The following is a 15450-nucleotide window of genomic DNA, read 5'->3' as shown; positions in this document are numbered from 1 at the left end:
CAAGCTGTGTGGATTCAGCATCGTACAGTTTTTTGAGTTTGCGCCCACTGAGTTGTTTATGTAGACTTAAAAATCTCTAAATCAACTATAGTGGCTTGGATACAATGTCACCTTGCATGTTGACCCCAAATTCCAAAGCTGTGAGGAGAGAAAACTTGACGCTAAATGGCACCTTGTTAATGTTTCTCCACTGAGAGTAGTCGTGCTGCTCACCTCTCCTAATTACAGGACCCCTATTGGTCGGACGGATGGCACGCAGGAGCCAATCCCAGAGTGCCTACCAGCAAGCAGGGGCAGTTTGACATGCCTTTTTGTTTTTAATGATCAAGGGGGTTCCTTTAAAATGTTTGCCTTTCCGCCTGTCCCTTAGGTTAGAGAGCTCAGATAACCAGCAAGCCCCCCCTCAAGAAGCTCGATCCAGAGAGCCGCTGGATCCCGAGGTGATCACAGGAGGCCTGAACTTCAGCACCTTTGCAGGTAAGGACTCTTGTGCATGATGTAAAAAGTTTATATATGTGCAGTTATTGGAGCCACTGCAACTGCCTGCTTCATCGTCTGTGGTTTCAAAGTGAGAAAGTCTTCATATTTTTTAAATCAGCAGCTGTTTAACAGACAAAAGAACATTTCAGGCTTTTTCCCTGTTCGATTGTTCATTTAAGTCGCATTATATGATATTCAGATATTCATAATTTACGTCTTATTTTCCTCAGTAATCCCTGAAAGAAATCTCTATTACAGCATGTCCCCAATCCTCTCCATTGTCTGGGTATCAGCCAGTTACATAAAAGCTTTCTCATTGTTCCAAGTGCATTGTCTTCTCATTTCCATATCTAACAAAACTCTCCACAGAAATACAAGACACCAGATTCAATCCAAGTCTAGTTGAATTGTAATATCACAGTATAATGCCAGAAGTTCATACTTTATTAAGTAGCCTCAAATGCAATTCTGTTACAACATTATCACTGATTATTGTTTCTGTCTTTTCCCCTCAGGAAGCATATAAAACAAAAAATGGCGCGTTCTGGAGGACCATCACTTTTCCTGATCCACACAGGATTCCTGTTAGCTATTGTTTTACTTCCAGGTGAGACTTAATGTGCATATTTTAACTGATATAAAATGCTTCTTTGATTTTGTTAACTTAGATTCAGATGGCAGACAGAGAAAAATGGACTCTAATGTTAACTTATAGAGAGAATCATAACTGAAGATACTGAGGTATGTTGGCGGATTTATCACCCTGCTAAGGATTTGATTAACAATGATACTTTGATAGGTTACATTTTTGAAACTTTGGATCTAATTTAGGGCTGCCCACTATTAGACAAATAGTAAACAAATTCACAGTTTTTGTCTTGACTACTTTCTTCTGTTGACGATTAGAACATCTCTCGTAATCACAAGGTTTAAAGTGAATCTTTTTTTACGTTTCACTGATGAGAAACTCTACCAACCAACAAATTGATTAGTCGACAAAGTTGTATGGGTCTTTCCGAGTAAGCTTTACAAAAATAAAATGTATTTTTCGTAAAAAAATACAATAAATTAAAAACAATAATAGAAGTTTGTTGAATTTAGGTGTTTAAGACAAGTGACTTTGAAACACCATTTAGAGCAGGGGTGTCAAACTCAATTTCATCACGGGGCCACATCAGCATTATGGTTGCACTCAAAGGGCCGGTTGTGACTTTAAGACGATATCATTAATTAATATAACTTCATAATTAACTACGTCTGAAAGCAGAAGTCTAGAGCAAATAATTGCAAGTCTCTTCAGTAAGAATGTCACAATATGATTTTAAAAGAAAAGCCACATTCTGGAAAAACATTGATTGTGACATTTTGAAAAAGAGAAGTGACATTTTGAAAAAAAAATCTATTTATGAGAAAAAGGCTAATTCTAAGAAAAAAGGCATATTTGGACAAAAAAAGTCAAATTCTGAGAAAAAGTCAAATTTGAGATGCATTGTGGGACATGTCGTTTATGGGCAACGTGCTTCTGTAAAGTAGCATGTAACCGTATAATAAACATATTATATTCTTTGCAAGCTCTTGTGGGGCCACATAAAATGAAGTCGCGGGCCGGATTTGGCCCCCGGGCCTTGAGTTTGACACCCCTGATTTAGAGTCTCCAAGCTCCCTGGTTTAGTAACCACCTGCATGCCTTTATAAAGGTTTTATCCTTCATTTAAAAAGTCCACAAATATGTTTGTTTGGTTTCTTCTCAGCTTGGTTCATTTGAAGGATTTTCTCTGGCCTTAATTTTCTGTCTAATCCATTTAATCATCTCCCTTCCTTCAGGCGAAGCCTTTGTGGAAGAATTTGCGTTTTTGCCAGCAATGGAATTTAGCACCCTTTTCATTTTTTGTGTTCCTACGTTATTTGTTCTCCCTCCTTAAGGGGAAAACATCCTTGGTTCCCTTGAAAAGTTATATAGAAATGCATATTATTATACATATCATTTGTATTATAACGTCCATGAGCATTGGCTTATTATTGTCACATGAACTACCTTCAATACCAGAAAGAACATTCTGTGTTGATGTGCATGGTAGCCATCTCTCTAGAGTCATAAAAAACATGAACACCTTCTCCTCTGGGACATTTTCCACATTAATAAATGAAAAGGACCGGAAGTTTCTGCCATAATCAGCTGACTCCACTAGTTTTTTCTCGTTAACTTCTGAAGGAACCCCCCCTCGCAGAAGAACGAGATGTACACAGACATGTCGTCCCCCCCTCCAACCTCTCACTTTTACAGTGCATTGGTAATTGGTTTGTGTGAGGGCCCAGTCTTTGTAGTTTTACAGGTAAACTTTAAGGAGGCCCCCAGTAGTTGCACAAGCTCTACTGGTCTGGCTCAAAGCCCAGCAGAGCGTGGGGCTGGGTGGGGGTCTGCAGGAGGGGGGGGGGGGGGGGGGGGGGGGTGTTTAATCTGCAGGATGCTGCATGTGTCGGGGCGCCAGAGCCCCAGCACCTGCCGTGTTTCACCCGCGGGCTTATTAGCAGGTCAGCGTTTTCCCTGATGTTGAGAGAAAGCTCAACATCTGGTCCCAGTCAGTGAGCGTCTCTGCTGCTGCTAATATGGCTGCTTGTGTTTTACAGAGTTTCTGGGGGCCGTGCCAGTGGAGCAGCGCAGGGAGGAGGAAGGTAAGCATCTGTGATGTGGCATGTGGGACACCATGGCAGTTTAGTCAGTTAAAATATGGATTAGGGAGGTGGACTTCAATCATGGACAGAGATGATTTCAATGTTCTTCCTTTGTTACACACAGTCAGTAACTCACAGATGTTGGTGACAAAACAATTGGTTACAATTTGGTGAGGTAAAACGAATTTGACTGACATCACTATGTAACACTCAGGCTTCTATTGGCTAATGCTCCGACACATACGTGATATGCTAAGGGACGGGACATCTCTAAGCAATTAGCCAATCACAACAGAGCCAGCCAGCTAACTAATCAGAACAGACTCGGCTCTGGTTTTAGACAGAGGGTGAAAAGAGGTGCTGCAACACAGGCAGAATGAGAAAAATAAGCACTTTTTGAACATTAAAGCGTGTAAGCATGTCACAGTAGAGGCACAACATACAAATATGAACCTGAAAATGAGCATCATGTGTACTCTTTAAACCATTTGTAAGTTATTTATCCAGCACACTTTCTTTCCCTCTCTCTCCTCAGTGACTGCAGTGTCTGACGATGTGAAGGCCGATGCCATGGAGAACCTGAGGACTCTTGTTCGCAACAGAAGGAACATCGTCCCCGTCATGGCCACAATGGGCCAAATACCCCATTTCAAACGCATGCCCGACTTCTGGGGATGGTACAAGCTCTTCATGAACAGCCACAACCAGGAGGGAGTGAGTGCAGTTTGTTTCGCATTAATCATCAGTTCCTACCAGGGAGGATTGACAGTGCTCATTTTTAACAAAAAATACTAATTAAACAGTATTCGACCTTCTTCATATGATAAATTAGCGATGCGAGTCCTGTTCCAGCATGTTATTACCAGTGAGAGCTCAGTGGTTTAAGATTGAGGCTGTATATAGATGAGAAACAACACAGTGAGCTGAAAAAAGAAAAACTCCTCCACAGAGGATTCGTGTGAAAGTGTTCATCTATAAAGGACTTAGTTTAAAGGTCCCATAGTGTACAAAGTGAGATGTATTCATGTGATTCTTAGTGCTATATAATTACTGTGAAAGCATCAAAACGCTCAGTCCTTGGAGAATTACACGCAGCCTTTTTCCGATATCTTAAGCCTTTCACACGTCGTCAGGACTACTGCAATGTTGTGAAGTCAAAACGGTCCATCTTTTCCTTCACAGTCATTTTCTGGAAGCAATTTTTTGGTTTAAAGTGGCAGGCGCTAAACAGAGCGTTTCATACAGGTATCTGCAGGCAGACACTATGAGAAACAGGATGTGTTTTGAACATTAAACCATGTTAACATGTACTGGAAGTCACCCAAAAAAGAAGTATAAATCTGGAATTAAGTATAATATGTGTCATTTCATTTCTTATTTCTTGCATGCAACCGTAAATAATAAAATTATACATTTTCCCTTTTCACCCAATTTTCCAGGTTGAGGATCTGGATCGTCTGTACCTGAACTTCCTGCAGAACAAGCACAGGTCAGAGGAGGGCCCGAACTTCAACCACTACCTGAAGCACCTCAGTGAAATCTACAAAACCTGTGCCGACTCCGATGATCCCGAGTGCATCTCCGAGTCCACCAGCAAGCCCAAGGCCGCGATGGTGATGCCCGAGGCCATCAAGACTGCCGACGTCAGGATGTGCAACCCTTATTTGGACCCCTACTGCCTCTTCCCCATCGGCTCCAAGGCTGCTGCGCCCGCGCCTGCTCCGGTAAAACGGCCCGCCCCCATCCTCACCCCCATGCTGCCCATGCCCATGAAGAGCTCCACCGGCTTCTACTACTACGCCCCCGTCCTGGAGCCCTTCCTCAGCGAAGTGCAGAGGGCCGAGCTGCTGAGAATCTGCAACTCTGAGGATGTGGAGTGTCTGCAGTATCACCTGAGAGCAGCCTATGGCTACCGCCCGGCCGCTGGCCCCGCCCCATCCTACGCCGCCCTCAAATGCGACCCCAAGGACCCGTACTGCATGCCCCCCCTGGTCCAGAAATCCCCCACCGGCTTCTACCACATGCTGTACCCCAGCTGTGACCCAGCAGTGGATCCTCTGTGTGTGACCGCCGCCCCGGCCCCCCTCGCTGCGGAGGAGGAACCCAAAGAGCAGCACTGCAACCCCCTGTTTGACGGCGGCTGCAACCCGCTGAGCGCCACCAAGCTGTCCGGACTCACCAGGCCCGTGTTGGAGTTCGCCCCCAAGGCAGCGGCTGCTTCTGGTCCCGCTCCTCTGTCCTGCGACCCTCGCTACGACCCGTACTGCATCCTGGCCGCCGCCGCCGCCCTGCGCAGGCCCGCCCCGCAGATGCCCGAGCACCAGGTCTGAATTTGAAGTCCTGCTACTAGATATAGTTGGATGTCTTGACTAATCTAGTGAAATACTGCTTGTTGAATGGTTCTACTAATTGTCTCTTCCTTTTCATTCAGTTTATTAAATGATTTAGTGAAATTAAATGGGTGTTGCATAATGCTTTCACTTGCTTTCTATGATCTGTTTTGCATCTGTTTTGAACCAAAAACACAAATCAATCAATTAACCAGGTCCGCTACAAGCTCGGCGTCGAAGGCAAGACCAAGGATGGCCACGACTGCTACGTGCACTACGACAAAGACTGCACCCCCGTGAAGTATGGCTCTGCGGCCAAGGCCAACATCAAGGCTCCAGCCAAGCCTTTCTGCCATCCCTTCGACCCAAACTGCGGCAAGTTTGCTGCAGGACCCTCGGCCGTTGAGGCCCCAAAGCCCAGCAATGATGGCATCATCCTGCCCGACCCCGACTGCGACCCTGAGATGGACTTCAACTGCCGCCTGCGTCGCGCCCAGCCCGCTGAAGCAGCTGCTGATGAGCCCGCGGCTGCCGACGAGCCCGCCAGAGAGGCCGCCATACCAAACTTTGAAGACTTCCTGCAGGGCGTCATGAGCAAGCACCAGTAGAAATAACAACATCAATGCCTTCTAGATAATCTACCTGGCAGAAATGGAGCTCGCTGTGTTGTCTTTACTCTTTATGGACTTCATGAACCACCTTTCACAGTATCACCAGGTTCTATAAAAAAACTATAAAATAAATCGGAAAATATTGCAGCTGATTTTCACAGAAAACGCTTAATTTTGGTCTGCTTTACAAAAGGGGAACAATTCAAGAGGGCCAAGCAACATAGATCATGTGAAACTTGTGTATTAAATACTTCATGTATGTATGTTTGTAGAAAGAGTCGTATGTATAGATGTTTGATAGATTAGGGGTAGTTACATTTGTGTTAGTGGGCAATCATTTCTCTCTGCTGTACATTCTCTGTTTCCATTTGAGTTACCCTATTTAATGTTGTGTTTCACATTTTTCTGTAACTCTAAACCTCATAATGCTTCATCTGTTTAGTTTTTATGAAGTTCTTAATAAAAAAAGAGTTGAAAAACTTCTGAATTGTCTTTCTAGATCTGCACTTTGAGGTCACAGACAGAGATGAGATGAAAGTATATTACTTGATGATGAGCAGCCAAAAGAGTTTCAAGAATCCAACAAATATTTTAAAGTTTTAACATCATTTTATAAAGTTTACTCTGCACACAGCATTTCATCACATCATCACATCAGTCCCCAGATGTTTCAACTAACATGCAGCACCATGTCCAGCCTTACAGCCAGCTGGTACCAGTTTACTATCCACCATTATAAAAACTCATTGTTGCTACATCCGCACGTTTTATATTCAAACATAATTTCCAAAAATATGTATTTCTAAGTTAGTACATTACACTGTCAAACTTCTACCTAATTAGAGTTTTCCCACCTTTATTGCAAGATAAAGGGAAGCTTTGGCAATTTTCAACCAGCTTTGTGTCTTTTCAAAGTGGGTGGTACGTGCAAATAAACAATTTTTTGCTTCTCTCAATGTTACTGCAGCCTGGGGAGCTCTTGGCGCCAGTAACTGACGGAGGGAAGCCTGTGTTTACTGTGCAATGTAAAGATGGCTGCTGTTAAAAGGGCCCATCACTACTGTTAGCATTGTGACATGTTCATAATGACAATGCTAACATGCTGATGTTTAAGTGGTACAATAGTGCAGCTGAGGCTTATGGTGTTCTTCTTGCAGGTATTTGGTCTTATTATGAGATGTTTAATCATGATTAAAGTATCTCTATAAACAGTTATATGACCAAAAGCCAATGGATTCTCAGATTGCGATAAAAGCGGTTGATCAACCATGATAGCAAGGCTAAAACAGCAAAGTGTGTTTCTGACAATGTCACAGCTGTCCACAGTTGTCTAAATTATTAACAGTGACAAGGGGAATTCAGTAACACCTCGAGCAACGTGATGAATTAATCCCGAACAATGTCATCACCTGTCCTGTGAAACACTCAAACACACTTGTCTTTGTAAATTGTGAGGATATTGTATTGACCCACATTGATTTGCTAGATGCTAAAACTGCTAACCTTAAAAGCATGTGCTATCCCTAAAATGAATGGTAATCCAGATGTTTGAGTCCTGATAATGTGACTGTTTGAAAAGGTGAACATAAATATAGTTATGCACAAAACGAACATGTTTTTTCTGCATGTATGAGCAGGAGGATTAATATGTACAGTCACACATCAATGTAACAACAGATGCAAAGTGCATCTACCAACCGTACGGAAAATACTAATAAATCTTAGTTTAACATCTGACAAAAACGCAATCACAAATTCAGGGTTTTGATAAATTAATGTATTTCTTTGAAATGTGAACAGCCTTTATTCAAGAAATCCTGAATAATTAACTGCTGTATGTTCTCTTCCACAGCTGAACAGTGTATTTTATAAACCAGCTCCAGCCCTGGGCTACAAGGACTGCAGTGTCTTTTTCAATAACCAACTTTTCAACAGCTCCAGCACACAGCCGTCGCCTCAAGGAGACAAACGCCGCCACCGCCGCTGCTCCTGACAGTTTTAAAGGCAGATAACACACAGCCGGGCCGGTAATGACTACCTGAACACAACATGCACTCAAAAAGCACCATGAAGGTATGTTCCTAATTGTAGCTGCTGTCCTGTAAAGTTTGGACTGCAGAATTCTCCTGTCACGGTGAAAAAACAGTGAAACTTTCTGAAGCAAAACAAACTTTAAACTGCATTCAAGTTCAGTCCTACCTGAGTCCTTTACCATATTCAAATGTGCTTTAGTGCAGTAGTTGAAAGTAAGTCTGTTAATCAAGTAATAATTGAAAGTGAGGCGCTTTTACCGCACTACATGTATTTGACAGTATTAGTTACTTAATCTGCAGATTCAAATCACTAACGCAAAATATAATAAACAAATATAGTTTTGTTAAAAGTTGCAGATGATACTTTATTTATCCTGGGATAAAATTCTAAGTGATGCACAACTTATAATATAGCAATATAGTAAGCATTATGCTACATAATAAGTACTTTCATGCTTAGTTCTTCAAGTAAATGCTAATACTAGTAAAGTACATGTTTGAAAGCAGTTCATACTTGAGTATTTCCTCACTGTTGTATTGCTACTTTTACTTGTGAAAACAATACTTTTTCGATTACTGTGTCAGGGTCTAAAATGAAATAAAAACGTTTAAAGGAAACGTTCTATTCAAGTTTTAAACGTTAAAGTGTATTTACTCTGCCTAAACCAAATACATATTGTTTTTTAACCAAGTAGAATGTTTAATGTGATGATGATACTTGCAGAGGTGTTTCCACTCTTGTTGTGAGCTTTAATATTTACCTGCAGTCTCCAGCAGGTGATCTCCCAGAGCCGCAGAGACTGAGGCTGTCATCTGTCTGTCCAGCTGTCACAATTATTTCCATCAAATACTTCAAACATTCATCTGCTACTCAGTAGTATGTATCTAATACCTAATATATACCTAATATATATATATCATTCCAATAACTTGTATATAGACTCGTACTGCACTATTCCACATCATCACTTTATTTTATTTTATAACTATTTTTCTTTTTGTATTGCTCTTGCTCTTATTGTTATTATGTTATTATGTTGCATTGTTGGAGAAGCCTGTGACATAAGATTTTCAACTACATAATTACTCTGTAGCTATGTCAGATTGACAATAAAGAACCTTGAACCTTGAACCTTGAATCAGACTGAGAGTCAGAGCTGTTCTGTAATGACAGCTAGAGGGCTCACGAGAAAAACTTCAAAGCATGTGAACCTCGTACATTAATTAATAATCATATTTAGACCATTAATCCAACATCAGTTAGACTAACTCCTTCCCTATTCATGATATAACATAATATTTTACGTTGACTTTTTATAGTTTGATATCTTTAGGTGAGATATTGTGAAAGCTGCATCGTTGCTAAAAATTGAATTTCATCAAAGGTCGTGTCGGGGGAGCAGAGATCAAACAGTGTGAGGAGGAGAAAGAGAAAATGTTTGGAATCAATTTCACGCCTCCGTGAAGAATAATTGCTGTGGATTTTAAACATTATGATATTAAGATAAGCGCCTTTCAGCTTGTCTCAGTGGAACGAATTTAGTCTACTGGTTTTATCACGGCTGCCTGTTTCTGTGTTAATTACTAAATAACTGATGAATTTATCTAACGTGAAAAACCTTTCCACGCCTCTGTGACAGACAGAAATACAGACAGATATCCAACAAAAATGATATTGCAAAGCTTGTTTATAAATCTATTTTTAATGAGGTGAAATAAAAGATCTATGCACACAAAAGTATTTCTTTCTCTCAAATGTCGTTCACACATTTTGTTAAAACCACTCTTTTTATGCCAAGATAGAAATAATCCATCCACCTGACAGGTGTTGCATATCAAGGTGATGAATAAACAACGTCATCATTACAGGTGTACCTTGGGCTGGTCACATTTAAAGTCCACTTTAAATGTGCAGTTTTATCACACAACACTCTGCAACAGATATCACTAGTTTTGAGGAAATGTCCTTTGGCATGAGTCCAACCAGAACTGTTGCCCATTTAATAATTTGTCTACCATGAGCCTTCTATGACTTTTCGTGAATTTGGCAGGGCATCCAAGTCGCCTCACATCGTTGACCACGTTACCAATCCAGCACAGGACTTCTACATCAGACTTCTTCACCTGAAGATCGTAAGAGACCAGCCACCATGATAGCATGTTTACAATATGTGTTTTGCATGATATTGCATCACACTAACAGACTGAACTGCACATGCAATATGACAAGGTTTTTTTAAAAGAAAAAACATTATTTTTCTTTATTAGACAGAGGAGAAATAGAGATGTCTGTTTATTTTGTGTTTTATTTTGAATTGTCACAGTTTTCCTGTTTCACTTTGAAGGGGTTCACCCCCTGTCTGTCATGTCTGTATTTGCTTCCTGTCTGTGTTTGCCCTCCTGTCTGATTGTCTGACTCTGTTCACCTGTTGCCCCGGTGTTTCACCTCCCCTCCCCTCTGTGTCTTGTCTTGTGATTACCCCTGTGTATTTAGTCTTGCTTTCCCTTGCGTTCCTTGTCAGTTCGTCATCATTTTTCATGTGTTTTGGCTCTGATGTCATGATCTGGATTTCCCTGGTCTGCCCTCCTGTGTCTCCTGAGTGTTCCCGGTTTGTTCTTGTTTTGTTTGTTACTTTTCCTTTTGTTCCACCTCGCCTGCTCCTGCCGTTTCTTGTGTTGTACCAGCTTTTAATTTAATAAAAGCTCGCCTTTTGTTTACATCCCCATACCTGCCTCCCTGGTTGTACTGCGTTTGGGCCCGCACTCTTGCTGAAACCTGACAAGAGATCCAGATTGGAAACGCAGGAAAGAGAGCGATGACTTCCCTGTTATATGACGGTAGTCTTAGCCAATTGGCTACTGGTCTCACCCAATGGTTTTCTTCCCAATATTTTAACCTTCCTAGGTTAAGGGGGGACTGTGTAAGGGATGTATGCTCGACAAACAGGAGGGTCTTCACCTGACTTCAGTCCATTGACGTAAACAACTTATATGCACAAATTCCACTCTCCGATGGTGTCGTCTCTTTGGAGAAATGCTCTCTTCACAGATTAATACTATACCAACAAATGTATATCTGCAGAATTAGTCTTGTGAAATCCATAGTTCCGAATAAATGTCGCCTTTCATCATACATCTGGAATAATTATGTTTAATCTGTAATGCCACACCTGTCAATGGATTATCTTGGCAAACTAGATAGATAGACAGACAGACAGACAGACAGACAGACAGACAGACAGACAGACAGACAGACAGATAGATAGATAGGTAGATAGGTAGATAGATAGATAGATAGATAGATAGATAGATAGATAGATAGATAGATAGATAGGTAGGTAGGTAGATAGATAGATAGATAGACAGATAGATAGACAGATAGATAGATAGGTAGGTAGATAGATAGATAGATAGATAGATAGATAGATAGATAGATAGATAGATAGACAGACAGACAGACAGACAGACAGACAGACAGACAGACAGACAGATAGATAGATAGGTAGATAGGTAGATAGGTGGATAGATAGATAGATAGATAGATAGACAGATAGATAGATAGACAGATAGATAGACAGATAGATAGATAGGTAGATAGATACATAGATAGATAGGTAGGTAGGTAGATGAATTATTCACGTCAGTACATTCATATTAACAGACCTACATGTATTACATTATGCATGAATAGTCCATGGTCAGCTCTTTGGGGACATGGTTTGATGAAAAAAAAGAGCTCCAAGAAAGGTTTTTCTTGTCATAAACAAGCATGAGGTTTGCCGCAGAGTGAGCCATCATTCATACGCTGAATCTATTCTTTATATGGAGGCATGGCTGTCAAAACTAATGGACACAGCATGTATTATAAGTCACTAGTGAATACGCTTTTCTGTGGTTCAGGAATGGAGCAAAAGCTGAGAGTGGTTTGCTGTGTTTGAGGTCTGTGGTCAAGTAAAAATTCTCCAGTCTAAAGTAGCAATATGAAAAGTTCATTTTCTTTGCCTTGTTATCTGAAATGCGTTGCATGAATGAGGCATTACAGGGAAAAAGGTGCACTTAACAAGAGCCATAGCATGGGCTTGTATCTAGCAATCTGTAGGGAGTCCTGCACTTGTGCTACAAATGCTAATTCTGTTTTGTGCACCGGTCTCTGTATTATTATTTTCTGCTATTTCAGTGCGATGATGGAAAATGCAAATAATTAGTAGAGTGGGAGACTAAAAGTTGTGTGTGAGGAAAGTGAGTGCGACAGGCAGCGAGAGTGAATCATTTAAAAAGGTCACGGCACCATGTTCCCTCTCAGTGTGTTTCTGAATTAAGTGATATAATGAACATTTCGCATATAGATGTGTTTTCAGCTGTAGCTGATTCAGGACAAAGGTGGCTCAGGGTTTTTTTCTTTAATATGCCCTAGTTTGCTTAGCTCATGTACTTTAACATTTTAGTTTTGTAAAATGAGGCTGAGTTTCTTTAAAATAAATTATTTCATGTGGCAGTAATAGTGGTGTTTTGCTGCAGTGCCCCCCTGGTATCACCTTGTTGTCCTTCAAGCATTCATTGTGTTTCAAGTCAGCGGTAAGTCACAGCAAGACCACAACCATGAGAGAAACCCCACAGAGATGGAACAGTGCTTCGTTTGTTCCTAAAATCTGTTTTCCTGCCCTCACATCCTCCCTTATAAATATGGCCTTCTATAAAAACAGAAGAACAGCCTGCAGCTTTGCAGGGAAGTTATTGCACTAAAACATTTTAAGAGCTTCTTCCTCCACCAAAAGAGTGGATAAGCCTGAATCCGACTGGATGGGCTTTCAAGAGACATTTGGAAAATGAAGAGGGACTCAATTTATTTTACATATTATCCTGTCATTTCCCCATTTAGCCACCAAAATTGCTGTTATGCAAAAGTTGCTGGCAAACAAATGTTCTACACAGAACAGTCATTCAAATTGTGAATTCATAATAGAAGGTAATTTTACTCAGAATAGAATAAATGAACCATAATGATCTTTACAATAAAAAAGGTCAATAAACCAAAGTGCTTAAGGAACATGAGTGGGCATGTGTGAAGCTGACCATTGAGCGGCCCGACCAAGCAAGGAGGCAGAGGCAGCGAGTTCAAATACAACCCGGTGTGGGCATTTATTCCTCTTTGTGGTACAGGATACACAGCCTCAATATGACTGTCTCACGTGAACACAGTCACCAGCAACAAGGATCTCTCTCACACACACACACACACTAACAGGAAAACAGAACCTAAATACACACAGGGCCAATCAAACCAACAAGACACAGGTGAGGAGGGAGGAGAAACACAGGGCACCAGGTGAACAGACAAGACGGGAGGGGGAACACTTTTCAAACTAAAACAGGAAACAGAGACAGACAAATCATAGACAGATCGTGACAAATATATGCATAAATTACATATAATCACATGCTTCCTGTGCAATGTTTTAGCGTGGAACAAATGAATATACTTCGCCAATAATGAAGCTATATAATCCGTAACGGAGACCGAGATCTATGGCCCCAGAGATCACCTCTGTTACAGCGTGGTCATTTTTGATCGCACTCTAGAAGCTATGAGTAATAAATACACTCCAAAATGATTACATATCACTATTTCAGAGCAAAATAGTAATTACTCTGGAAAAAATACTCACCAATATTCCCTGTGTACTCCCTCTTTCTTCATCTGTTCCTGAATGCAGCAAGCGAGGACGGGATCATGGTGTTGGTCACAATAGACCCTTTCTGGCAGAAGTCCCTGAGGGCGGCCTTCTCTGATGTGCAGAGCAAGTTGTGCCCAGCATGTCAAAAGAGGGTTAACTGGTTTCCTCTCAACATACCACAGTGTTCACATAAACCACTTACAGTTCTTTTTAGTTAGATAAACAGGCAGTAGTCCAATTGGTGTTTTCGGTTTGTATCTCCGTAAAATATCAGGAAAGTATCTATGCTAAGCGGGCTTTGATGCTTCCTTTCTTATCTACTTTAGGATAGGAAACACCAAACCATTCTCCAGGGAAGGAAAGGTGAAACAGGTCCCATGATTCCCTGTAGAAGCAACATTTTAAGTGAAGTCTCGTCAATAACACCTGCAGTCACTATCTAATTGAACACTATGGATACATTTCAAACACCCTTCTTAGGAGATGTGATTGTGTTTTGGCCATGCATCCTTTAATAGAACAGCATTGAGTTTGCCACTGTACTCTTATCCCCAAAACGTTCTTTAAAAAAAACCATCCAATGTAGCTTACTTAAATGATTCTCTTAGCTCAGCGGTTTTCTTTTCATAAGTCATGATCAATTCTCCTTCACATCTTTCCTTGACCTCATGCTGTTCTCCAATGAGGTCAAGGAGAAGTGGTTAAAGAAATAAGATGTAATCTATTTGACTCTTTGACTGCACCCTGTGAGCCAAACTAGCAGGGATTAGTGACATCACTCTACATTTCCTACAAGAAAGATATTGACGCGTGTCAGCTGATGTTGGCTGGCCACTTCTTCAAATCACTAACCGCATGGTGCACGGTCTTTCAGATGCAATCTAGCCTTGAATAACTGTGAGCTGTTCTGACAGGCTTTGTCATCGATCTGTCGCTGCTCAGCGGCTCTGCCAGCGGAGATCAGACCAATGGGTAAACCTGGAGACGCCTGTCATTCGTCAGCGTTGACTCACAGCACGGTGAAGGGAGGAGGAGGAGGAGGAGGAGGAGGGCGAAGGAAACAAGAGGAAAGCTGAGGTTTATGTTGGATATTTGCAGAAAGATAAAGCTGCAGATGGAGACTTGGAGAAAGACTGAGTGAAGGAAATTGACACACAGACAGTTGCAACCTGTGTTGACGAAGGAGTCAGACAAAGCCCTGAGGCGGTGCTGAATAGCGATGATACAAACCAACAAATAATTGTTATTCAGCTGGCAGTCATCCCCGTTCCCGTGGACAACCATTTTAGCTGACTTTGCTACAAACTCAGCTCCTCGCTAATTCTTGGCCCGCGGAGGTTGCGAGGGATACCCGGCGCTGCGGGAGTATTCTCGGCTGCTTGAGTCAGCACGAGGCGAGGATTGTGCTGACGGCGAGGCCTCTGCTCCTCCAGAGAGCGGGGGAATATCATTACCTCCAATCAAACCTGCAGTCTATGAATGGCAATGAGGCGGAGAGAAAAAAACACAGAAGCTAACTGAAATTAGCTCCTCGGTATACATTCATTATACCCAGTGCGACTGCCAGTGTCTGCGCACCACGTTTTAGATTCAACACACGTCTGAAGTCATCAAAAGTAAAAAATGAAAAGTATTTCAATAAGAGCTC

At 41.5% G+C, this 15450-nt stretch overlaps 1 protein-coding gene across 1 annotated transcript; it reads left to right on the top strand.

Annotated features, from left to right (window-relative positions):
* Positions 1-248: 248 nt before the first annotated feature.
* and2 (actinodin2) lies at positions 249-14878 on the top strand. The gene is made up of 8 exons (XM_034152788.1): positions 249-283; positions 371-477; positions 3109-3153; positions 3689-3867; positions 4593-5477; positions 5699-6087; positions 10179-10260; positions 14717-14878. The coding sequence occupies exons 1-8, from the start codon at positions 249-251 to the stop codon at positions 14876-14878; spliced, it is 1884 nt and encodes a 627-aa protein (XP_034008679.1).
* The last annotated feature ends 572 nt before the right edge of the window (positions 14879-15450 follow it).

This window comes from Trematomus bernacchii, unplaced genomic scaffold, assembly GCF_902827165.1.
Source record: "Trematomus bernacchii unplaced genomic scaffold, fTreBer1.1, whole genome shotgun sequence".
NCBI classification, from domain to species: Eukaryota; Metazoa; Chordata; class Actinopteri; order Perciformes; family Nototheniidae; genus Trematomus; species Trematomus bernacchii.
Note: the sequence above shows the minus strand (reverse complement) of the source record. Positions and strands in the feature narration are given on the sequence as shown.